Genomic DNA, 22,627 nt, shown 5'->3' on the forward strand with positions numbered 1-22,627 from the left:
ACACTACACGAAATAGTAAAGTGTGAACTAGGTGTAAACGTAGGGCATATATCAGCTATATTAGGTTGCTTTTCTAGATGCCAGCTTTTTCGCCTGCTCCTGCTTCCTCTGCTTCGCAAACTAAAGAAAAATGTGGTCGGTATGGTGTTTACCTCGATCTTCGAAAGAAGTCTCTTATGCTTCTTGGGCATTAGCGATTTGCGCAGTTTTTTGAGTTCAGGGTTCTGTATAAATGTTAATTATGGCCAATTCGCCTTCAGATGTGACTAATCTGGGCTATTCTTATATATCTAGTGGTGCTCAACATATGCCAGTTATTTATGTTGATTCCTCTTTTAATCGGATAGAAGTCTCCAACAAATAACTTAACGTTGCAGCATCCAACTCTATATTATAGTATAACATACCAATTCTTCCCTCAAGACTTCAAGTTGCTTCATGGACGTATCCTCCTCTGCTTTTTCTAAGGTTGAGTCAGCGTTCAGGAATTGAAATAAAACATACCTCGGCCATCCAGCTCTAGGCTGTCCTCCATCAGTTTGTTCAACTCGATTCTTCTATCCGGAACGTAATACTCGTCCTTCTACATACTCTTTAGCGAAGATATAACTTACGGTGAACGGAGATAGGTGGTGTGGCAGCTTGGATCCAACGGCGTATTGGTTCGTTGGCAACAACATGTTACAGTTCAGGGAGTCGAAAACGTACTGAGGCTGCAAATACAGACAATTGAATCGTTTTTCTAAAGGTCAATTAGTTGCTTAAACTACAACAGCCGCCCATGTGGGCACGAGCTTAAATCAATAATTCCATAATATCTTAGTTCAACGGTACCTTTCAGTGGTTTATCCATTATTACGTGCGTGGCCTCCTTCTCGTCGTCCACGAGGGTGCCTCCGGCGCTCAACAGCACCAGGGCCGTGGGACCCCGGGGCACCTCCCTGGATACGTAGAACTTCAGGTTTGAGAAAAGACCCTCCTCCTCCGCCACTCTGCTCAGTTCCATGTTGTAAAAGTCATCCCCGTGGTCCTCTAGGCCCTTCTTGAACTTGGGAGGGTATGCGATGTTGGACATGAGATACAGCTTATAGTTTACGAGTTTGACCAGCTCCAGATAGTACTCCACAAACGTGGCGATAACGTTGAAATCAACTTCATCCGGTAAATTCTAAACATCGTTAGCCGTTTTACGTGTACATATTGGCGTACATATACACACACATGGTCAAACGTGCATACGTGTATGTAAATCCTAAGATCTCTGCAATTTACCTGTGAAAAAGCGTGCGGAATGATCCACGTTACGTTCACGCCTAAGATCACCGCCTGGAAATAAAAGCCCTTTATTGATATGAAGGTCTTTTTCAAACACCCGGTATCTGATACGTATTTTAAAAAGTGGTTTAGCTGCGTCGAGCACTTGAGCACCAAAGAGGGATTGAGTCCCCTCGACTCGTCACCGGCGAGCGCTAAACGTAAAATTGGTGAAAATTTTCAAAGAATCCACATTTTCTGTGGACTAAAACAACTTGCGACTTACCTGCCACTGCGGATATGGTTGAAACCGCGTCATCCATGTCTTCAAGCGCAGAGACCAGCGAGGGGCAACGCTCCTTCACGATCGGGGCCAGCGAGTACCTCGGCTTCGTCTTCACCTTCAGTTTCGCGTCGTACAGCTCGCCTCTCTCGACCAGCCTTTTGAAGCGCCTTAGGTGCGAGCTTATGTCCCTGAACTTCGACAGGAGGTCGCCGGAGGCGAGACTCCGTATGTCGTTCACGTGGTAGTAGACCTTGTCCTTCTTCAGCTTGCGCCTGTTTACGCCCTTGCTGGTTACCGTGCCTCCTCTGGTTACGTCCCTGGGATACACGCCCTTGATGATGCAGAGGCGCTGAAAATCGCGGAGTGAGACCTGCAGTCTCCTAATGGCCTGGGTCCTCGTGATAAAATTCCGCGTCGATCCCTCGGTGTTAGGCTTCTTTTTTAGCGACATTGTCTAGTGTTTAACTTGCTGTAAAATACGGTACAGAATAATTACTAAATAAACCGGGCCGTTCCCACAATGCTGCGGCGTGATTCCAGTCGTTTCTACTCACACAGTTAACCTAAACCACCCTCAAGTAACAAATAACGTGTATTTAAATCTATATTATTCCGATACAGGTCTTATGTTACATCTTCGTGCTGTGTTTATCATTCCAACACACTCTCAAATCTACTTTACACTCTTTTACCGGTTGTTAGCTGCATGGTTTTCGGGGGTCATAAACTCCCCTTCTGCTGTCAACAAATCCTATTTTACACTTTAGGTGCGCCATCGCACACCCTAACTTGCTTTTCTTCTCGCACACTCTTTTTTCGCCCAGGCTGCCTAAACGACCCCTGTTACCTAAACGATATAGTCGAACCGTGTTGCCTAAACGATATAGTCGAACCGTGTACCTAGCCCACATGTGCTACGGGTGTAGCCCAGGCTACCGTTGACGTCTAAATGACCCGTGACGCCTAAACGGCCTAAGCGGCCTAAACAGTTTAGAACTTGTGTTTGTGGTTCGAAATTTCGAGGCCGTCCTTGAAGTGGAACGGCTGTATTGGCAGGTAGTACGTGATCCCCAGCTCCTTGCAGACTCTGATGATCAGCTGCAGCACCTCCGTGCGCAGCTGGTAGATCCTCTGCCAGTTCCCCCAGCTCTCGATGCACGTGAGCCAGAGTCCCACCTCGTAGCAGTGCCCCGGCGAGAACTCGTAGCCGTAGAGTCCTGCGCTGTCCTTGACGAAGTCGTTGGGCCTGCAGTTGATCGCAGTGTTCACGATCCTCGTGAACTTGTCCAGCGCCGCGTCCGGCGTGTGCGCGTCGACCTTGAAGATGATCTCCAGCGTCGCCGTCTCCGCCCTGCTTTCGTTCGTGATCTTCATGGTCGAGAGCAGCGAGTTCTGGTATATGAGTATCTTTCCGTGGATCGACACGAACTCCGTCGTGTACGTCCTGATCTTCTTCACGATTAGCGGCTCTCCCGAGTCAAGCCTCACTCTGTCTCCTACGTTGTACGGGTTCGAGAAGGCCACAAATATGACCGAGGTGATGAAGTTCGTGTACATGTAGCTGAGTGCCACTGTGAGTGCTGAGAGCAGCGCTGCTCCTGAGACCACGATTGCCTCCACCTTCACTCCCGCCATAAAGGCCAGTATCACTGAGGAGATGATCCACGAGAAGGCTGACATCAGCTTCTTCACTACTCTGAACACGCTTTGCTGTCCCTTCAGGTTGCGCTTAAACTTTTTCCTCGACGAGAACAGGTTCGTCAGCGCCTGCTTAATTATGTTAAAGTTGATTCTTCCGTGGCCTGATATGTCAATCAGGTTTATCGTCTTATCCAGGTCCTCCTCCGGGAGAAACAGCGCCAACCTCTCTCTGCTGATAAACAGCTCTGAGCGGTCATACTTGTAGTTGAACGTGTTTTTCGACCCGTCGCACGAGTTCTTCACATCCACGATTTCCGGTCCTCTGAAGTTAAGCACGTCCTGGATGTTAATGTCTTCGCTCATGATCGTCGCTCTGACGTTCCTCAGGTTATATATTTGCGTTATTCCGTCCGAGCTGCTTGCTTCACTGCTCATTCTCTTATTTCCCATGTTACTCCTATTCTCCGCCTTAAAGTCTCTTCTTACTGCCTTCAGACTCTTAACTGTATCATACTTCTCCAAATCTGGGAACGACTTCGGCGAGTTAAGCGCTGATACTTGAACTCCCGGCGGCACCATTTCTAAAAATGTTTATTTGGGGTGAAAAATTCCATTTTTGCCAAAAATTAAAAGGTTATGTGATATAGTTAATTAATGCCCTAACTATCCATGCTACGCACCTATGTTTGTTTTTGATTTCCTGCTCTTTACCTTCTCGTTTATCCTCTCCTTTAGCTCAGACCTGCTAATTTTTGGCGCAGCATTTTCCTTTAGTCCCATCACCTCCTTGGCTGTGTCCGCCACTTCCTTCACTGTGTTTTCTGTTATATCCAGTGCTGTGTTTATGATTTGTGCTGGTATTTCCTCTATGTTCGTCAGGTTGATTCCCAACTTCTTCCCCTTATCCTCTCTCGACGGACACGAATCTGAGTTAACCAGCGCTGTGTAGTTGTTATCCATAGTCTCGCTGTCCATCTTATCTGCCTCCATGTAGTCGTTCGTGGTTGCGTATATTTGATCAAACAGCAACTCCGACACCTTCTGTATCATGTCCTCGCTCTTGAGGATGATGTCTTGGTGCAGCAGCGATATGCAGGGCGACGTCTTTGTCACATAGTAGGCGAGCATCCAATTTTTAAGCCTTGAATTACTCGAGTTACTGATCAGTGACTCCGTGACGTGTGTGGGAAGGTCTACAATCATGCATTCAGTTTAATTGTTTGATTAGTAATAGATAGTTACATGTTTAGTGATCAATCAGGTGGTTAGTTATATGTTTGGTAATTACTAATAGTTATATGTTTAGTGATTAGTAATAGTTAGTTATATGTTTGGTAGTTACTAATAGAGAGTTATAAGTTTGGTAGTTACTAATAGATAGTTATATGTTTGGTAGTTACTAATAGATAGTTATATGTTTAATGATTAGCAATAGTCGGTTGTCATTCAAATGGTTATTTATTCAGTCAGTTGCCAATCAATAAATGAACTAATCTGTGCCTACCTAGTGCCTTAACTGTCTTTTTAAAGTCTCCTGAGGTCATGTTGTGGTCCCTGTATCTTTTTTTAACTCTTAAACTTACTTTAAAACTTCCAGGGCTCTGTCTTTAAACACTGGCCTTACGTTGATTCTCTTCTTCTTCGTTTGATTCATCTGCTCGAAGCCCGCCTTTTTGTATAGAGACTCTATGAGCTCCATCAGATTCGGCTTTGTGAGCGAGTACGATATCCACAGGATGTTAAACCTCCTTATTTTTATGTAAAGCTCCAGGTACTTTTTCATCGAGTCGTTGGAGCTCATCAGAAATCCTAGTTCAAATAGAAACGTTAAAACTGACAGTAGCAGGCACTAAATATTAATCAGTCACCGTTCACTCACAGTTTATAATACTACTATCTAACACTTATACTACTGCTACCTAACATGAATAATGCCAATAGCCATACTATTACTATCATCTATTCCATCTACTACACTATCATCAATATTACTAATATTTGTGTAGCTATTCTAATGCGTCCATGAGGGCATTAAACATGGCAACAACTCACTCTTATCGATAAAATTACGTACAGGTATACTCCGTAGGATATCCACGGAAGCGACGCTCTGTGGAACGTCAACATCGCTCTGAAGGTTGGATTCGAAAAAACATCAATAAGGAATATGTCTTCTATTTCGTTATCTACACACCATTATTCTGTCTCCAAATTACCTTTCCTTATCAGCACTTGCCACAGCATAGACTGAAATGCTGAAAAGATTGCGTAGAAGATCGTCGGATCCAACATGTTAAGCAGTGCGAAGCAGAGTGCGTTGCTCAGGCAAATTCTGTTTAAAATACAGCTGACCAGCAGGTACCTAAGCCACAGTCACACTCCTTCAAATGACACGAACTTACCGTACGAACATGAATGCGATGTGTATTGCGACGTTGGTGGTAAAGATGAAAATCATCGACACCAGGGCCCCGAGGGACAACTCATCTCCAATAACCTGAACACACATTTTAGAAATATCAATTTATCGTTAATCCCACTCAATATACGCGTGTAACTTATGTATCTCCTACTAGATACCCTGCCTGTTTGCTTGCTGTCTGGGCTGTTACAGTTAAAGATAAAGTATGCTCCGATAAGTATTAGGTGAAACGCGAACCAAGACAGAGGGTATCGATCAGGGAATATGAATTTAAATGGCTTGAAGATATTACTCCTTGTACTGGTCTTTTCCGGCTCATCCTCCTCGTAGTACCCGTCATCGATATGTGTAAACTGCTTCTGCTCATTGTCCGCTATGGACTTGTCGAAATAGTCCGTTGACGACTGTTCCGTATCTTCCGCCGATGTTTTATCCTTTTCCATGTTTAATTCACATTTTGCAACACTAAATACTTAACGCATTAATCTGTGCTATGGTGCCACACCTAAGAAAATAATATTACTGATTTAAACCTCAATATCATTTTTATATTTCATTTGCTTCCAAATTTTTACTTTTATTGTTTTTATGTCTTTAAACTCTTAAAATTGACTTTTACTATTCAAATTATCTTTCTTGCAGAACTGAGTTTGTCCACTCAATAATTTACTCATTTAAACTATTTTATGAAATTAATTTCCTTCTCCTCGTTTATTCGATTCCCTTGATTAATTTAATTTAGTTTAAATGTGGACAAACAGACGCTAGTGACCACAAAAACCGTCAACGTTATTAATCCGAGTATGAGCACTGCTTTCAACAATATTCCCAGGATATTTCCCTTCCTTTGCACCTTTATATATTCTTTCGACTCCAAAATTGTTTCTAAAACTTGCTTTCCTTCACTTGCTATCTCCCTTCCTCCTTTTCCAGTGGCCTTATTCACGTTTCCTGTGTATCTCATGGCATTTTTAACATAATTATTGATCACTTCCTCGGAATTTAGAGATTCTTGACTTTTGTTACCCACGCTCATTTTAATTGGAAGCCCCTAGTTAAATTTTAAGGGCTAGTTATCAGTTATTTACCTTCTATAATAAATTTTTATTAACCCATATAACATATAAATGCGTTTCAAACCCACGTGTTTGTGTTCCATTACATCTTCTTGACTTTTATCTGTTTCTATCACAGAACGATAGATTTTATATCTTATGTGCACAAGTGAGTCTAACATCGCCTACACATAAACGCCTAATACTCCAGAAACTTATTTTACTGTAAAAACAAATCGCAATGAGGAAAACAAGTGCAAGGGTATAACTAGAATTTGATGATATAATAAATAAACGTATCTATTTCTACATGTGTAAATAAGAACAAGGAAGATATGAAAATTATTTGCTCAACACATATAGCCAGTAATAGGAAAAAAATCGCCAAAAAGGAGATGAAGAAGTTGCTTTCATTTGGAGAAAGCACAGGGAGTAAAAAGAAGAAAGGAGAGAAGGAGAAAGGCAAAGAGGATGGTCTAAAGAGGTGGGAAGTAATTCTGGAATTTGTGGCTGTCTATAGTATGAATAGTAACATGTTAATAATGTTTAGTCGTGCCTATATCAATGGCAGTATTCAGCATCGTTTTCTCATTGGTTACAATCATGTTAATCATGAATGTGTCAGGAGTAAAACCGTTTGGTGGTTCATTCGGCTATCACCAGGCAGTGCTTTTCATATCAGTGCTGGCAACACTGAGTACAGCAGTAACACTCAGATATCAAACTTAATTTTTGAAAAAATAATAAATGGACTAATATATGTTTGTAAATGTGTATATCCTTATTTACTGAAGCAAATAACCATTTTTATTTCTAAAAATTGAATACGTTTGTAAATTATACACTCTGGCACAGAAACATGAAACAAAAATAAACTTTCTGAAATAGAAAGAAGATGCAAAGAAGAAAGAGTATGCATCTTGAGATGTTCAGATGACACCCAGTAACGAGTATAATGATGACACCTGTGACTATACCATGTATTTTAATAACATTATGAAAGTGCGGCTACTGGCTAGCGACGGCCAGCCGGGCCTTCTTCTGAAACGCCTTGACGATGCAGGGCCAGAGAGTGTCAAACTGCTCCTCGAGCATGACGGCGTCCTTGTAGGGAATGGTGTCGACCTTGTTGTACAACTTCGCGTTCTTAAACAGGAGAGCAATGTCGGCCTTGAACTGCATGGGAATGGTGTACGCCCTGTTGAGCGCCTTCTGCTCAATCTTGTTGAGCCAGATGGGCTTCTTTATGATTGACCGGTAGCCCTTAAACTCCTTCTCAGGGTCCTTGTGGAACCAGTGGGACTGGCGAATCTCCTTTAGCGCCCTCACAGCCTCGAGCGCAACGTTCTGCCAGTCGTCCCCTGAGCCAGACTCGCCCTCGCCGTAGGCCCTTTTGAAAGAAGCGATCTTGGGCATGCTCAACCCGGAAGTTAAACGATTAATTCGTCTAAAAGGTGTGTATTAGTTATTATATTGTTTGGAGCAGTAGCTATTGTATTACATACAGTAGTAGTTGGTGTACTATATACGGTAGCAGTTGTACCATATACAGTAGTAGTTGGTGTACTAGCCAGTATATTTACTGCCACATTAAGTAGTGCGTCAGTACGGAAGGTAGTAAGTTGTTGAGTTAACTAGGTAGTAACCAACTGGTGTGTTTGCAGTAAATAAAACCTACTGGTTGACGAAAGTTTTATCCGGCTTCGGATCCTTGGGAAACAGAGTGCCGAAGCCAAACAGGAGTGAATATGCCTTGTGGACCTTGGGGAACAGCCTGAGGTAGAAGGGCAGCTTCGACACTGCGGCCTTCTTGAGAATGACGAGCATGTACCTGCGCGCGCGCTCCAGCGTGGCCGCAGAAAGGTTCAAAAACAAAATCGGCTTCGCCATACACGTGTCGAAGAGCACGTTGTAGAACATGTCCCAGAGCGCGATCTTGAGTTCGGGGCTCCGGACCACGTGAAAGAGGAAGCACGCGCACTTCACGCACTCGAGCAGCCCTGCGGTTTGGTGGAGCAGCTTCAGCCTCCGTTCCGGCTCCACCGCCTCAAGTGTGGCCTCCACGCCCTCGTTGAACAGCTCGTTGACCAGCAGGTATTCGAACGCGGCCTCGGAGTTGGCGTAATCGTCTCTGCCGGAACTCGCGTTGCTGGAGCTAGGGGAGCCTTCCACCTGCACTGCGGCGCTAGTCTGCGTACCACTGCTCGATGGGGAGTCGGCCGTGCCATTGAAGTTGTCCCGGTCACGGCTGTCAATGTTGTCGGCACCCCCGAAGGCACTGCCACTAGCAATGGCATGGTCTGCGGTGAAGGCGCTGCCACTCTCCAGTAACCCGTCGGTGACCTTGCCGTTGAGTCCAGGCCGGTTGGCGGCAACGTTGTCAGGCGTGTCATAGCATTGTTTAAATGATGAAGCGCCCTCATTGGCACTGCCGTCAGCGCCAAGGGCACCAGAGCCCCCGTTGATGGAGGCGCTGCTGTTGCTGCCGATGGAAACAGTGGCTCCGCCTGCGTCTTCTTTGCTAGCAGTGCTTACGTTTGCATTACTATTACCATTTGTGTTGGGGTTGGTTCCCGTACCGTGTGTATTAAGGTTATTGGCACCACCCGTACTACGGTTAGTGCCACTAGCACCTGCGCTGCCATTCGCGTCACTTCCGACGCTATTGGAGTTAGTGCTGCGGTTCGTGTTGTCGTTATTTGGGCTGGCCGCGGAGTCGCCCGCGAAAAGGCCCAGGAGGCCCTCCGGCACACTCAGCCTGAACCGGTACGAACACTGGAGCAGGAGCTGCAACGTCAGCCTGACGGCAGCCCTCTGCACCAGCGCCGAGTTATAGTTCTGCGAGAGCTCAAAGGCCGACTGGAACCTGTGTTTGACGTGCTGCCGCAGCGGAAGGAAGAGCAGCGGGTCGAAGTCGAAGCCCAGGTCCCTCTCGGCCCTGAAGCGCTCCACGCACAGCTTCAGGAAGACCGGCTGACGAGACAGGCAGAGCAGGAACTTGCTCGCGAGCGTCCTCCCGGGCGAGCAGCTGCCGGGTATTCCGTCGAGCCTGAACATGTGCCAGAGGTAGTCCCAGAGGTTGAACACGCTGCTCTGCCCGAGGCCGCCCTGCTGCGTGTGGGTCGCTTCCTGCGGGTTCAGGTACGAGGCCGCCTCCATCAGGTTCGTCGCCTGCGTCAGCGTGCTCGGGCCCGTCAGGTTCTCGATGGCGTTCGCCAGGATGTCGAGCACGAAGTCCGGGGTGAAGCCCTGGTCGTTCCTCAGCAGGCACATCGCCTTGTAGAACTCCGCGATGAAGCGCGCCTCCGCCGGGTGAATGGTCAGGTTTGCGAGCCTCGTGAGGTACTTGGTGAAGAAGCCGTAGAGGTAGCCGTGCTGCCTCGGGTCTCTGTTGTACAGGCAGACCAGCGAGTACACGCACCTCGCCCGTATCATCGGGTGCGCCTTCTGCTTCTTCACCACTTCGTCCAGCCTCTTGCAGGCCGACTCTGTCAGCGGGTTGTCTGACACGTACTCCGACTTTCCGATGCTTCCCAGCGCCTGGCACGCCTCTATGAGCGCGTATATGTTGTTGTCTGACTGCAGCTGCTGCTCCCACATCGAGCCTGACTGGCAGCGCCTGATCCTTGCCAGCATGCTGAACGCCGAATCCACGCGTATCCACAGCAGCGGCAGCCTCGTCTTTGAGCATATTTTCGCCACGATTGACCTGTTGTCCAGCTGCGTCATCTCCGGGTGCAGGCTCATGTAGAGGTGCTTCATCCACTCCACCAAGTGCCTGTCGCATTCGCTGTACAGACCCAGGTATGTGTTCGACCCTACGTGTTTATAAACCAGTGAATAAAGTTATATGTGTTGGTAGGTGATATGAATGTTAGTGCTTAGTGTGGAAGTTAGTGGTTAATATATAGGCTAGTGATTAATATGGAGGTTAGTCAATAGTAGCTATCTTCCTGGTCGCCAGACTGTTAGCAACGTGAATAGCTAATTGTACCTATCTAAATAGGCTAATTTCTGGAATATAAATACCTAAACGATGGCCCATACAAATAACTGAAATGAGTGTGCAATACCTGTATTTGTTGTAAAGGTCCCTGCTGCCGCGTTTTGCAGCTCCTTTTCCAAGTCCTCTGCGATGCCCTTCAGCGCCACCTTCTTGCGTCCCCTCGTCGCTCGCGGGTTCACGTTATAACTGATCGGCACCAACTCACCCAAAAGCTTTATCGACTCTCTGACCCCGTCGTCCTCCACAATATCGCTGATCAGGTAGAACATCCACTTCTTGGCGTATCCTCCTGACAAACAGAGCACTAAATAAATTTTGTTAATGGCTGCGTTTCAACAGGTTCGTCGGTAACTAACCGCCTAACATCACCTACCCTAAAGATAACTACTACCTATCAACAACCTGACTACTGTGTAGATACTACCTATCAAAAACACTGCTGGTCTAAAAACCTACTCGACTTGTCCTCACTCGTCCTCTTCTCGTGCTGTATCAGCGACTGCTGAACCAGCACCAGCTTCCAGTAGGGCATCCCTCCCGAGGTCGCTATCGGTATCTGCCCCGGGTTGTACTGCAGCTTGTAGTCCGACTTGATGGTGGTGCCGCAGAAGTTGGTGCCGTTGTCCACCAGGAGGTCCGTGATCTTGTTGATGTCGCACGAGTTTTTTAGCATCTCCACGCAGTCCCAGAGCGGCCCGTAGCCGAGACAGAATGGCCAGGGGTAGTTGCCGATGTACCCGAAGCCCATAACGAAGTTGCCGTCCCTTCCGATCATGTCCACTGAGTCGAAGAACGTCTGGTGCAGACACATCTTCTTCTTCAGAAGTCCGATCTCGCTGAAGGACATCAGGCCCATGTTGTCCCTCTGGTCCCCGAAGTCGACTATCTCTTCCTTCGGCCCCATCGTGGTCACGTTAAATATGTTCAGGAGCATCTTGTAGACCACTGCGTCCTCTCCAACGTCCGAGTTCGACTGCTGCGTGTAGTGCGTCAGCTGCAGGAGCTTGCTGTACATGTTGTACAGGTTTCTCGCCGCCTGCGACGTGATGTCGACGAGCGTGTACTTCGTCTGCCCCTGGTCGTTAACGTCCAGCGGCGGCTGCAGCGAGTTAACGTCCACTCTGAAGGACAGGTGGTCCATGCTCGTGCCCTTCCTCTGCAGCTGCAGGATCAGGCCCATGCTTATCTGCGGACACCCCGTGCCGTACACGTACGACTTGACCAGGTTCTGCAGGTTCGTTATGCACACTCTCAGCTGGTCGTGCTCTTCTCCCTTGCGCAGTATCCCCTGCACTCCCATCGACGCCTCCAGCTTCTTCTCCTTGTTAAGCCTGTTTTGCGGCTTACTGTTCCAGAACAGCACATATCTGGCTAGCACTTCCCGCAGCATCCACTCCCATATGTTATCGTCTTCTTCATTCGCGTCATTGCTGCCTGAAGTTAGTCCAACTACACTTGCGTCGCGACTTGCTGGTGGGTTTGCCTTAGTTACGACACTGTTACTGGTACTTGCACTAGCGCTGACGCTGGCAGCAATACTAGGAGCTGGGCCTGCAGCGACACCGACACTAGCACTAGCGTTGACACTAGCACTAGCATTGACACTAGCACTAGCATTGACACTAGCACTAGCATTGAAACCAACACTGGTATCTGCAGTGGAGCCAATATCGTCGCTTTTGTCAGGACCTTCAGGGGCGTCGTTATCCGGATTTTGGTTGCCGGTAACGCTGCTTCCGTCACCCGCAGCGTTAACTTCAGTGCTCACATGATTGTTGTCGCTCTCGTCCAGGGCACCACTGGTGCCTTCACTCTGCTTACTGCTCTTTGGTCGCCCTGAGCACGTACTCAGGAACCGTTTGAATAGCGTCACTATGAACGACTCTGTTAGAAAACTCGTGTTTGCTATTATGCTCTCGAGCACGCTCGGTATCAGCTGGCACTTGAGCATGAACACTGCGTCCTCCATCAGCACCTGCTCCGATATCTCACTCGTGTGCTGAGGCCCTTCTCTCCTTTTCGCCTTTTCACCGGTGGCTTTTTCCCCTTTTACAGTGCCCCCCTTCCACAGACCACTGACGTCTTCTGAGGCATTGTACTCCTTGGTAACTGTTAGTGGGTAGTAGTCTCCTAGCAACTCCACCATCGTTGCAAACAGCTCCCTTCTTGACCACACTCTCAACTTATGCTCCGTCGCTCCCAGGTTACGTTTTATGTATTGGTCCACCAGGTAACTCTGCAGCATAAGGTTCAGGTGCAGGTTCTTGGCTGCGTTGTGCACCCTCTTCACGTACAAACTCGACAGCCCCGTTGCTATTGCTATTCTCTTATCTATGCACTTCGCGTCATGGGTCAAGTCTGTGAAGGAGTGCAACACGTCCAGCGAGTACACCACCATGTTTCCTCCTGATTTATAGTATAGGTCGTGGTACATTCTCGTCATTGGGTCCATGAAGGAGCAGAAAAGATAGTTTTCCGAGGCCGTGTATCCGCTGCAGCGCTTAAAATCCACGTGGTTCTGGCTACGCAGACACGCCGACGCGTCCATGCTCTCCGGGAACGTCCCCGTCGGCAGAAAGAGCAGGTAGAGCCCGCACACCTCCATCTCCAGGACACTTTTGTACGTCTCCAGGCACAGCGTCGTCGCCACGTTCGTCGGCTCCAGCAGGTACCCGAACCCCCTCAGCGTGACGTAAATCAGCTTCGAGTTCGTTTGCAGCTCAAAGGTCGACTTCGACATCTGCACCAGCTCCTCGTCGCTGTCCACCTCCTCCGAGATCTCCTCCTTCTTCTCTACCTGCAGCCCGTCCCTAAAGTCGAACTGTCCTGCGAATATTCCGAAGCTTTCGTACACTGCAAGGCCTAAGGTGTGTGTAAGGTCTGTCTCTTCCAACTCAAATTTTTGTTCTCCCAGTGAAAATTCTGCGTTATTCATGCTTAATTCGTCTTCTGTAACGTTAAACGATGCAAATTTATACGTTTTCTTCTTCATATACTGCGTAACTTGGCGCTCGCCCAAACCTTCTCTCATTGGGAAGCCGCATATCACGTTGTAGTCCACTGGAACGGTCACATTGAACTCATATTTGAAGCACCGGTAGTCTTTGTTAAGGAAGGTGGGAAACCAGCAATTACTCGACTTAGCGGAGACCAGCAGTTTGTACTCCCGGTAGTTCGTCGACGCTCTGGGCAGAATCCAGTGTTTTTCAAAGTAAATCTCGCTATTCATGGCAGTCATGTCGTAGTAATCGAAAAAAATATCTAGACCGAACTCCGGTTTGGTTGGATCTATCTCAATGTACATTATGGAATCGTTGAGAGACTGCACAGATAAATGAAGTCCCTCGTAACTCATGAGATCGACAGCGTTGTACGATTCTTCGAGAATTTTAGACTTAATTGTGTTATCAACGGGCTTTAAAACAACGTACTGGACTTCAGAATCATTCAACAATACACGCTTGTAAACCGAGTTGCCTACCAAGGGTAAACTTATAGGTATCATATACTTCTCATCATTTTGAACTCTCTCGACACCAGTGCCGTCAATCTTCCTCAATTTAAGGTGAGTAAAGCCTTTAAGAGTGTAATTGTCAAAATCCAGTGTAACATCCACCTTTTGGTGAATTAGTTTATAACTTACCATTTTTGCGATTGCGATAAATTAAAAATAACTTAAACTACATATAAAATAAAATTTTGTACTAATTAAAATAACATAATATATACTGTTTGACCAACATAATTCCACAATATTTTGCTGCGTAATATATTATATTTATACACAAAAGTGACATTAACGTCAATCCCTGTATTAATCCTTTGAAATGTTAATTGTATTGACATATTGTGTAAAATAAACAGTTAGTTTTGAGTGAGGATTCCACAATCCTAAATCGCGGCGTGGAAATGAAGAAGAACAAGAATAACGCCTTTAAAACGACGAAAAGTAGAGTCGGAAAGCAACATTTGAGGAAATTTAAGTCGGAAGATGAGAAGTTGCTGTCGAACCTGAGCAGAGTTAAAAAAACAGTGAAGCTGACTACACAATCGATATCAATAAACAAGGATGCGCTTAACATAACGTCGAGAAGACTGACGTTCCCGGAGCTGGTGGGAAAATCTAGACATACCTCGGAAAATGTGAGAAATCACGCACTTCTAGGGCTGATAGAGTTTGTGAGAAGGTACGAAGAGGAAGGAAGGATAAACGTGTACACGCTGCTGCAAGTGTCGTGCGCATCGATATTCAACGAGTCGAGTAAGCTGAGAACGTCGTCAAAAAACCTGCTGATGCTGGTGCTGGCGACGTATTTTGGAAAAAAAAACAACAGAAGAGGCTCGGAGATAATACACCTGTATTTGAAGCAGGGAATAATATGCTGCAACGGATCGAGAGACGCATCATTCTACGATGACGTGTACGGACTGGTAGGAGCGGTAGCGGAGAGGTACCCATGGGTGCTGGTCGAGTACAAGGAAAAGTTGCTGGAATGTATGCTTAAAAACACACCAGAAGCACCGTCATTTAAGCACTTCAGCAGCGTATACTCACTATTTAAATTGAACACGAGCATTGATCGGAAAACACGAGAAGACTTGATAGAATATGTGATAATTGTACAGTATAAAATGTTATCAAACACACGAGTAAATGATAACTACAAAGTTAACAGTAGTAATATAAGCAAGGTTAATGGTGGTAGTGGAAGAGTAAATGTAGCGAGTAAAACGAGTAGTACTTCAAGTAGTAGTGGAAAGCACAGGAAAGGACAAGACCATGAATCGAACGTTAGCGAAATAGAGTGTCTGTCAATAGCGTCAATGACAGTGAAGTCACTTAAGCTATTGTTAAGTAACTCGGAGCACATAAAGCAAAATGACCAGAGAATAGTAGATTTACTGCTGAGTGTGGACCTGTACGAGTTCGAAAGCATGACTGAAAGAGGAAAGCAGACGTACGACAAGCTGTTTGGAGACTTCATACAGACTAAATTAGAATTGGCACTTAGACTGTTGAAACAATACACAAGGCATCATTTGCCACTACTAGTGCCACTGATACAAGCGGAGAGTTTGAAGGAAAGCATAGAGTCGAGTAGGTTGGTAGAAATGTTGTATAAGGCGCACTCAGCAAAGTTAGATGAAATACTAACATTTGATAACAGTGTAAGCATTAGTAACGATTGTAACAGTGTAAGCATTAGTAACGATTATAATAATGTGAACAATGGTAGCTATTATAATAATGTACACGACGATGCTGATAATGGCCTTGACAAAGATAATTATAAACAAAATCGTTATTACGACAATGTGTATGACAATAATGGGCCTAGTAGTAATAAGCCTGGCAGTAGCGGTTATAACACGATTGGAAAGAAGGACGTGTCACTAAAAGTTAAGTCGGAATGGGTTGGTAAGATATTGAGCATACTGTCAGAGTCGAAATTGAAAACGAATCAGCAATTGAAGACATATTTGAATCAACTAGTAAGTGGTACAGGTAATAATGAAATGGGAAATGAAGAAGAAGGAAATGTGAGGAAAATATTAGTGAATATGTATTATGAAGCACTAAATAGTATGTTTGAGTCAGTGGTTGAGTCGCCAGTCGTATGGCCATTCATATGTTATATGAAGGGAGTGTCTCCAGTAGTATTCAAGGAAATATTTGATAAAACGCACAATGTTAGTGCATACAATAGCACTCCCAGTGCTTTTAGTGCATACAGGAGTACTATGGATACTGGCAAACCATACAGAGGTATTGAGTTAGATTTTGAACGAGTCATGAGTCACTTCATAGGAAACATGGAAGAACACTTGGTGGGAACATTTATTAAAATGTGCTTACATATATCAAGTAATGATAGGAAAACAAATATATACTATAAACTGAGTGAAATTAAGAATTTGAAGGAGGAAGAGTACATGACATTGTCAAAGATATATTTAAATATGGAAGCAAGTGGCAGACTTAATGAGCATTTATCGCAAACAATAACAGACTTGTATCGCAAGAAGTATGTAAGAGCAGTGAAGGATTGTATAAACGCATTGCTATTTCAGCTGTTTAACATAAAGGAGGAGGGAAGAGTTGACCGACAGGGAAGAGTGGTGATTAACTTTGATGTGGAAGGTGAAGTGAAGGAAAAGGTGGAGTACTTTATGGAATTTGCCATGAATTTCATAAGATTAATCACTGGTGAAGGTAGCAGTGTTGGTAGTAGTAGTGGTAGTAGTGAAGGTAACTATGGTATTATCAGAAATAACACCGATCCTGGTGCCAGTAGTACTAGTAGTAATAACACCAATCCTGGTGCCAGTAGTACTAGTAGTAATAACACCAATCCTGGTGCCAGTAGTACTAGTAGTAATGGCAGTAACCACGGTACTGGTGCTAGTGGCACTGCCGACAGTGCAGACAATGGTGGAAGTCAGGATAAAGGGGAAGAAAAAATGGAAGAAAATGGCTCTACTCAGGATTCTCTGATCAATTACATGATTAAAACGTTCATGGATAAGTATCTGACGGTGATGTGTAAAGTAGATAACAACGAAGACATGAGTAGCACAGTCAGGGAATTGATTGAAGAGTCATTGAGACCACATTGTGAAAGCATTGAAAAGGGAAGAAGAAAGAGAGTGTATAAGATAATAAAAGAAGTGTTGGTGGAGTATATGAACAAGGAATCAGTGCCAGAGTGGGTAACAGCAGAATTGGAATAAAAAGACGGTAAAAATAATATTTTTAAAAATATAAAATATGTGTTAGATATGGTAGATGTTGTTGATCAATAAAACGAGCTGTTTGGGTTAACAGGTGGCTATTTATATAGTAATAAGTAAAGGGAGTACCCCATGGGTGAAGTGAGGAAACAGCAATACAATCACTGTGAACATAATAGAGTAAAAGATCGCAAACATGAGCGAAGATGATTTCTACCTGAGATACTAGTAAGTTGAACGCGCCAAACTTACATAAAACTGTGTAGCGTCGGACACGAGGGGAAGTTCGGCCACGAGTTCCTCGAGTTCGAACTGGACGGAAACGGACGACTGAGGTACGCAAACAACTCGAACTATAAGAGAGACGTGATGATCAAGAAGGAAGGTTGGTGGAAGTTGAGTAGCTAGGTAGAGTGAGCAAAAATAGATACCGCGCCCCCGAGTGACCATATAACAGCAATTTTCAGTGTACCTGCGGCCTGAGGTCGTGAACGAGATGAAGCGAATAGTGGTGGAGTCGGACGTGGCGAACGAGGACGACAGCGAGTGGCCTCAGCCTGACAGAATAGGGAAGCAGGAGCTGGAGGTGAAGCTGGGAGGCAAGTACCACACGTTCACGACCTCGAAGATAGGGTCGCTGCAGGAAATACAGTCCTCCAAGGACCCTCACGGCCTCAGGGTGTTCTACTACCTGATCCAGGACCTAAAATGTTTCGTGTTCTCATTAATAAGCCTGCACTTTAGAGTAAGAACCTAAGTAGATAGAAATTTTTCAGATTAAGCCCGTGTAAATTAAAGGAGTCGTGTTAGCGAAGGCGGTTCATAGCGACTTGGTTAATATTATTCACAATGACTTGACTAGGATTATTCACAACTATTTGGTTAATATCATTGACAACCATTTACAGTAAAAGATTCACAGCGTTTGACATTTACAGCGACTTACAATAGATTATTTACATCAATTATAGAGAGTTGTCATCAGGTTCACCAGAGTCAGAGTCATCAGCGTTATCACCATCAGATTCATTAACGACGTCGGAATCCGAGGTACCAGCACCAAGATCATCAGCTTCAGTAGCGTCAGAGTCATTAACGTTCTCATCGTCAGAGTCACTCGAACCGTCGTCGTCAATAGCTTCTTCGGAGTCGGAGCCACGAGAGCGCTTGGAAGGAGGTGGTTCGTAGGACTCGGAATGCTTGAACTCAGCCTGGTCGTTAAAGCTGGTCATCAGGTACCTGTTCTTTACGAGGATGCACGACTGCTTCTGGTTGCAGTACAGAGTGAACACGAGCTTGCCAGTGTTGAGGTTGACGACGTTGGAGAAGCGATCCAGTGAGGCCGATATCAGGTAGTCGCCGATGCACTTGAGGTCCACGACTGACCCGTTGTGCATGTTAAAGCAGCCTAGAATTCTACAAACAAACTGGCTGTAGTGGTTACGCCTGAAGTGGACTCTCTTGTCGTTGTTCGAAGATGAACACAGTCGCTTTCTAGCTTCTATTAAGTGTTGTACAATTTTATGCTTATCTGAGTCATTCAGCTTATAAACATCGTCAGCACGCAAAGGGCGCTTACCAGCCCCTTTGACAGCGGTTCCACTTGATTCAGAGTCGTCTGTGCTATTTAAGGTGGTTGTACCAGTGTTTCTAACATTGGTGCTATCAGAGCTTGGCAGCTGACTCAAATCAACCATCGGCTGTATCTTCCTGTAAATCCACCATACTAGTCTGTCTCCGGTTAAAAACTGCAGATTGTAAATCGTTCCGAAGTTATCGCAAATGTACAGGTTGCAAAAGTCCCTCTTAACCTCATTGTAGTACCTAAGATATAGGCCGTCATTCAGCTTGAAAATGGAATACTGGCCACATCCACCACTACTGGAACCATGTGTATTATCACCACTACTAAAACTAGTTGTATTATAACCACTACTAAAACTAGTTGTTTTACCACCTAGTCTAGTAGCGTCACTATTGTCAAGACTGTCCAGGCCATTTGCAACAGTGGCTGAGTCCTTGGGCGAACTTGCGTCAACAAAGTCCAGTGTGTAGGACGGCCTCGTGGCAAGCCTCAGAATCGTCCTGTCGGTCTGCGAATACTTTTCATTTATGGACCTCGAGAGCCTCCTCCGGTGTTTCGTGTTAAAGTCCTCGTAAAGCAGAGAAAGCGACTTTTTGGAAAGGCCGATGCCGCGGTAGTCGCAAATGTTAAACTCGAACACTGGGTCCCTCTGACTCTTCGGGTCGTACACGTACACGAAGGAGTCCCTGGTGGCCACGCAAATGAGGTCGTCGTCGATCTCCTCCAGAATGCACAGGCTGGTGATTTCGAGTGTGCTTTGTAGCCCCAAAACCGTGTCATGAGGGAACTTGCCCACCCACAGAACAGTCTCCGAGAAGAGGTCGACTATGGCTGGCGCGACGTTGGTGCCGCCCAGAACCAGTCTGTTTTTCATGACGCTGTGGACCTTGGCGTCCCTAATCGGCCCTCTGTATTTGTAAACTAGGAGTGCTCCAACGTACTCCTCGTGATCATTTGTGCTATTTGATTCGCTGTTCCCACTGCCACCATCAGCTGTAGCACTGTCGTTACTTTCCCCGCTTAGCTTCTGCTTTTTTACCTTTACGTTGCGATTTTTCTCCTTATTGCCATCGGAACCCGTGTGTTTACCTTCCGATTCCTTGTTTTTATTATTTTTTGGCGCTTCTTTGGTCAAGTGTTTAACCCTGGCTACGCTCTCGTCCTTATCGACAGACCAGTCAAAAACGTAAATGTAGCCTCGTTCGGTAACTGCCAGCAGCAGTCTGTCGTTGGTATCATACACATTTGGCCTTTTTGACTCAGGATACAGGGGAGAATCCTTATTTTTCTTATAAATCTCGGGTACGAAAGTATCAAAGTGATAATTCAGCATGGTGAGGTAGATACACCTGGAATCCAGCTTATACTCCCTGTTTATCTTCATTGTAAGGTAGTTGTAGCTAATCAGGGACCCATCTTTGTATCCGACAGTGATTTCATCCTCAGAGTAACCCCTATAAAAAAATATAAGTATGTGAAATATATGAATGAAGAATATGAATTTTTGCACAAAAACGATCCTAATAAGTATTCGTGCTAACCCAAAGCCTCCAGACCAGCAAAGTGAAGTAATACCCTTATCCAAAGATTGGTCATCCACGAGAGACAACCTCAACAGACTACGATTGGTAGTTTCAACCTCTTTCAGAAGACCTGTACATCCTCCAAGTAAATATTCCATAATGCGATATAAATTGTGTAAATTAGATACTAATAAAATATAAATTATGGCACCTCCGTATAGGGATAATACAAAATGAAATGAATAAATTAGTGTATAAATTTACACATAAAGCATAATTATAATGAATATACATCATTAATGTGTGCGGAGCAATGAACAGTGGATGATTTTAAATCAATTTAGTGAACACGAAGAATAAGGATGTCGTTAAAAAAAATGAGTATATTTGGGAAAAATAGTAAAAAGTGTAAGTTGTAAATAATAGCACATGTTAATTACATGATTTATTAAGTGAAAAAGCATATTTGCATTTTGAGGATACTAACTTTTCTGTTCCCCAGAGTGTAAAAATAAGTTAGGGACAGTATTTGAACTTATATAAAAATATTGTTATTTTGTTTATTTTTATTTTAATTGTTGTAGCATATTAATTCTAAGCGAATTAGCTATTTAGCACGGCTTGCTCCAGCTAATTAAATGTAATTTACACCTACCTTCTAATGTAACATACCTTAGATCTTATTAATTGTACCATTTTCACTTAAATACTTGTTAAAATTTAAAATAAATTTAACCACTGAAGTAAAAATTGCCCTGCCAAATTTTTGCTCCAGTATCTTTAATTAAAATTTAAATCACAATATTTTATTTTAATTCAGTCTCAATTTGACTTAAATGTTCCAAGTAGTAAAAAATATTATTTCCTCAGTATCAATTGATCCATCGTCGAACAGTGAATCTACTATATCAGATTCAGATACGACCGAAAGTGACCTTGCATTGGCAATGGAAGGCTCACTGAAGCTAAAAGAGAACAAAGAGAAAGAAAAACACAAGGATCCTGGCTCAAAAACAGATGTACCCCGAAAAGAGGTCAAACACTCAGCAGAAAAGGAGGATGCACCCGAAAAAACACACAACGAAATGAATAAATCCAACAATAGATCACCCAGGCATGGATTTAAAACTAAAGAGGAGACGGAGTCAAAATTAAATCTGGACGTCCCAGATTCGTTGCCTAATCAGGCAGTAGATGAGTACCTTAACGAGTTCCTGGTGAGCATCGTCCACAGGTTCTACGAACATAAAACGTTCGACGAGTACACAAAGGTACGCGACTACAACTTCGGAAAGACGAAGCTGGAGTTGCTGAATAAGTTCAGAGACACATCGTCGAACCTGAAGGAGTTCATCGTAAACGGAGTGATAGACGTGCCGATGGAAAACCTGCTAGCACTGGTGATGGAATTGAGCAACAGAACCATGTGGGACGACACGTACCTGGAGCACACAATGCTGAGTTACGACGAACCGACGAAGACGGACTTTATACACTCGGTCTCAAAGTACCCGTTCCCGCTGACGAAGAGAACGTACACGATCACGAGAACCTGCTACAGCTACGGAGAAGACTGCCTAGTGATACTGAGCTCAACGACGGATAAGATGCAGGCGCCGAAGAAGTTCAAGTGGGCGACGCAAGTGGACCAGTTCGAGAGCATGCTGGTGGTCAGGAACTGCGAGCCCGAGCTGGTGAACGGAGAGAAGAAGGTGACGAAGTCGTACATGCTCGCGACGTACTTCGAGAACCCGAAGGTGCTGCTGCCGAACTCGTACTTAAATTTCATCATCGGGCAGCTGGTGCCAGGCATACTGTCAAAAATGGTTATCGCATCGAAGAAGTTTAACTACGAAGAGTCAGTAAAATATGTAAAGACGATGAACTTGGTCCCAATGCCAAGAAGTAATTGATGTTTGTAAATAGGACGTATGGACTTGATTGAACTGTACAATAATGTATAACAAATGTGCGTTCCAGTGACATTTGTTAGCCTTACTGTGTTGTTACTATAGATGTTGTATTTGTGTTATACGTGTGAATGTAGTTTGTGTGAATTAAGTACGTGTTGGTGCAATTGCCGTGATTGTATATAAGTGTATACATACAGTGGTATGTACAGG

The 22,627-nt window shown here is 44.8% G+C and overlaps 11 protein-coding genes across 11 annotated transcripts; 5 read left to right on the forward strand and 6 right to left on the reverse strand.

Moving 5' to 3' along the window:
* Nucleotides 1–60: 60 nt before the first annotated feature.
* Nucleotides 61–1,991, reverse strand: TOT_040000670 (DNA damage response protein; the record flags this gene model as incomplete). The annotated part of the gene is made up of 7 exons (XM_009694307.1): nt 61–120; nt 153–224; nt 408–557; nt 615–742; nt 835–1,168; nt 1,273–1,469; nt 1,541–1,991. 7 exons carry the CDS (start codon nt 1,989–1,991, stop codon nt 61–63), a joined length of 1,392 nt encoding a protein of 463 aa, XP_009692602.1.
* Nucleotides 1,992–2,246: 255 nt separating this feature from the next.
* TOT_040000671 (hypothetical protein) lies at nt 2,247–2,444 on the forward strand (the record flags this gene model as incomplete). The annotated part of the gene is made up of 1 exon (XM_009694308.1): nt 2,247–2,444. One exon carries the CDS (start codon nt 2,247–2,249, stop codon nt 2,442–2,444), a length of 198 nt encoding a protein of 65 aa, XP_009692603.1.
* An 86-nt stretch (nt 2,445–2,530) lies between these two features.
* On the reverse strand, nt 2,531–6,046 carry TOT_040000672 (uncharacterized protein; the record flags this gene model as incomplete). Its single annotated transcript, XM_009694309.1, has 8 exons — nt 2,531–3,762; nt 3,862–4,374; nt 4,686–4,735; nt 4,765–5,030; nt 5,252–5,367; nt 5,398–5,543; nt 5,584–5,678; nt 5,762–6,046. The coding sequence occupies 8 exons, from the start codon at nt 6,044–6,046 to the stop codon at nt 2,531–2,533; spliced, it is 2,703 nt and encodes a 900-aa protein (XP_009692604.1).
* An 84-nt stretch (nt 6,047–6,130) lies between these two features.
* Nucleotides 6,131–6,277, reverse strand: TOT_040000673 (hypothetical protein; the record flags this gene model as incomplete). The annotated part of the gene is given in 2 exon segments (XM_009694310.1): nt 6,131–6,204; nt 6,217–6,277. The coding sequence occupies 2 exon segments, from the start codon at nt 6,275–6,277 to the stop codon at nt 6,131–6,133; spliced, it is 135 nt and encodes a 44-aa protein (XP_009692605.1).
* Nucleotides 6,278–6,295: 18 nt separating this feature from the next.
* TOT_040000674 (hypothetical protein) lies at nt 6,296–6,840 on the reverse strand (the record flags this gene model as incomplete). Its single annotated transcript, XM_009694311.1, has 3 exons — nt 6,296–6,326; nt 6,359–6,654; nt 6,748–6,840. The coding sequence occupies 3 exons, from the start codon at nt 6,838–6,840 to the stop codon at nt 6,296–6,298; spliced, it is 420 nt and encodes a 139-aa protein (XP_009692606.1).
* A 59-nt stretch (nt 6,841–6,899) lies between these two features.
* TOT_040000675 (hypothetical protein) lies at nt 6,900–7,387 on the forward strand (the record flags this gene model as incomplete). The annotated part of the gene is made up of 3 exons (XM_009694312.1): nt 6,900–6,920; nt 6,982–7,186; nt 7,209–7,387. The coding sequence occupies 3 exons, from the start codon at nt 6,900–6,902 to the stop codon at nt 7,385–7,387; spliced, it is 405 nt and encodes a 134-aa protein (XP_009692607.1).
* A 279-nt stretch (nt 7,388–7,666) lies between these two features.
* On the reverse strand, nt 7,667–14,310 carry TOT_040000676 (uncharacterized protein; the record flags this gene model as incomplete). Its single annotated transcript, XM_009694313.1, has 6 exons — nt 7,667–8,105; nt 8,337–8,830; nt 9,410–10,476; nt 10,732–10,968; nt 11,121–14,094; nt 14,200–14,310. 6 exons carry the CDS (start codon nt 14,308–14,310, stop codon nt 7,667–7,669), a joined length of 5,322 nt encoding a protein of 1,773 aa, XP_009692608.1.
* A 263-nt stretch (nt 14,311–14,573) lies between these two features.
* Nucleotides 14,574–17,396, forward strand: TOT_040000972 (conserved hypothetical protein; the record flags this gene model as incomplete). Its single annotated transcript, XM_009694314.1, has 4 exons — nt 14,574–15,342; nt 15,442–15,802; nt 16,025–16,893; nt 17,116–17,396. The coding sequence occupies 4 exons, from the start codon at nt 14,574–14,576 to the stop codon at nt 17,394–17,396; spliced, it is 2,280 nt and encodes a 759-aa protein (XP_009692609.1).
* Nucleotides 17,397–17,592: 196 nt separating this feature from the next.
* TOT_040000973 (protein mago nashi homolog) lies at nt 17,593–18,153 on the forward strand (the record flags this gene model as incomplete). Its single annotated transcript, XM_009694315.1, has 3 exons — nt 17,593–17,624; nt 17,663–17,781; nt 17,864–18,153. 3 exons carry the CDS (start codon nt 17,593–17,595, stop codon nt 18,151–18,153), a joined length of 441 nt encoding a protein of 146 aa, XP_009692610.1.
* A 208-nt stretch (nt 18,154–18,361) lies between these two features.
* Nucleotides 18,362–20,662, reverse strand: TOT_040000678 (uncharacterized protein; the record flags this gene model as incomplete). Its single annotated transcript, XM_009694316.1, has 4 exons — nt 18,362–18,970; nt 19,091–20,020; nt 20,153–20,435; nt 20,523–20,662. 4 exons carry the CDS (start codon nt 20,660–20,662, stop codon nt 18,362–18,364), a joined length of 1,962 nt encoding a protein of 653 aa, XP_009692611.1.
* A 678-nt stretch (nt 20,663–21,340) lies between these two features.
* TOT_040000679 (lipid-binding/transfer protein) lies at nt 21,341–22,417 on the forward strand (the record flags this gene model as incomplete). Its single annotated transcript, XM_009694317.1, has 1 exon — nt 21,341–22,417. The coding sequence occupies one exon, from the start codon at nt 21,341–21,343 to the stop codon at nt 22,415–22,417; it is 1,077 nt and encodes a 358-aa protein (XP_009692612.1).
* Nucleotides 22,418–22,627: the final 210 nt, after the last annotated feature.

Source organism: Theileria orientalis, chromosome 4 (assembly GCF_000740895.1).
Source record: "Theileria orientalis strain Shintoku DNA, chromosome 4, complete genome".
NCBI classification, from domain to species: Eukaryota; Apicomplexa; class Aconoidasida; order Piroplasmida; family Theileriidae; genus Theileria; species Theileria orientalis.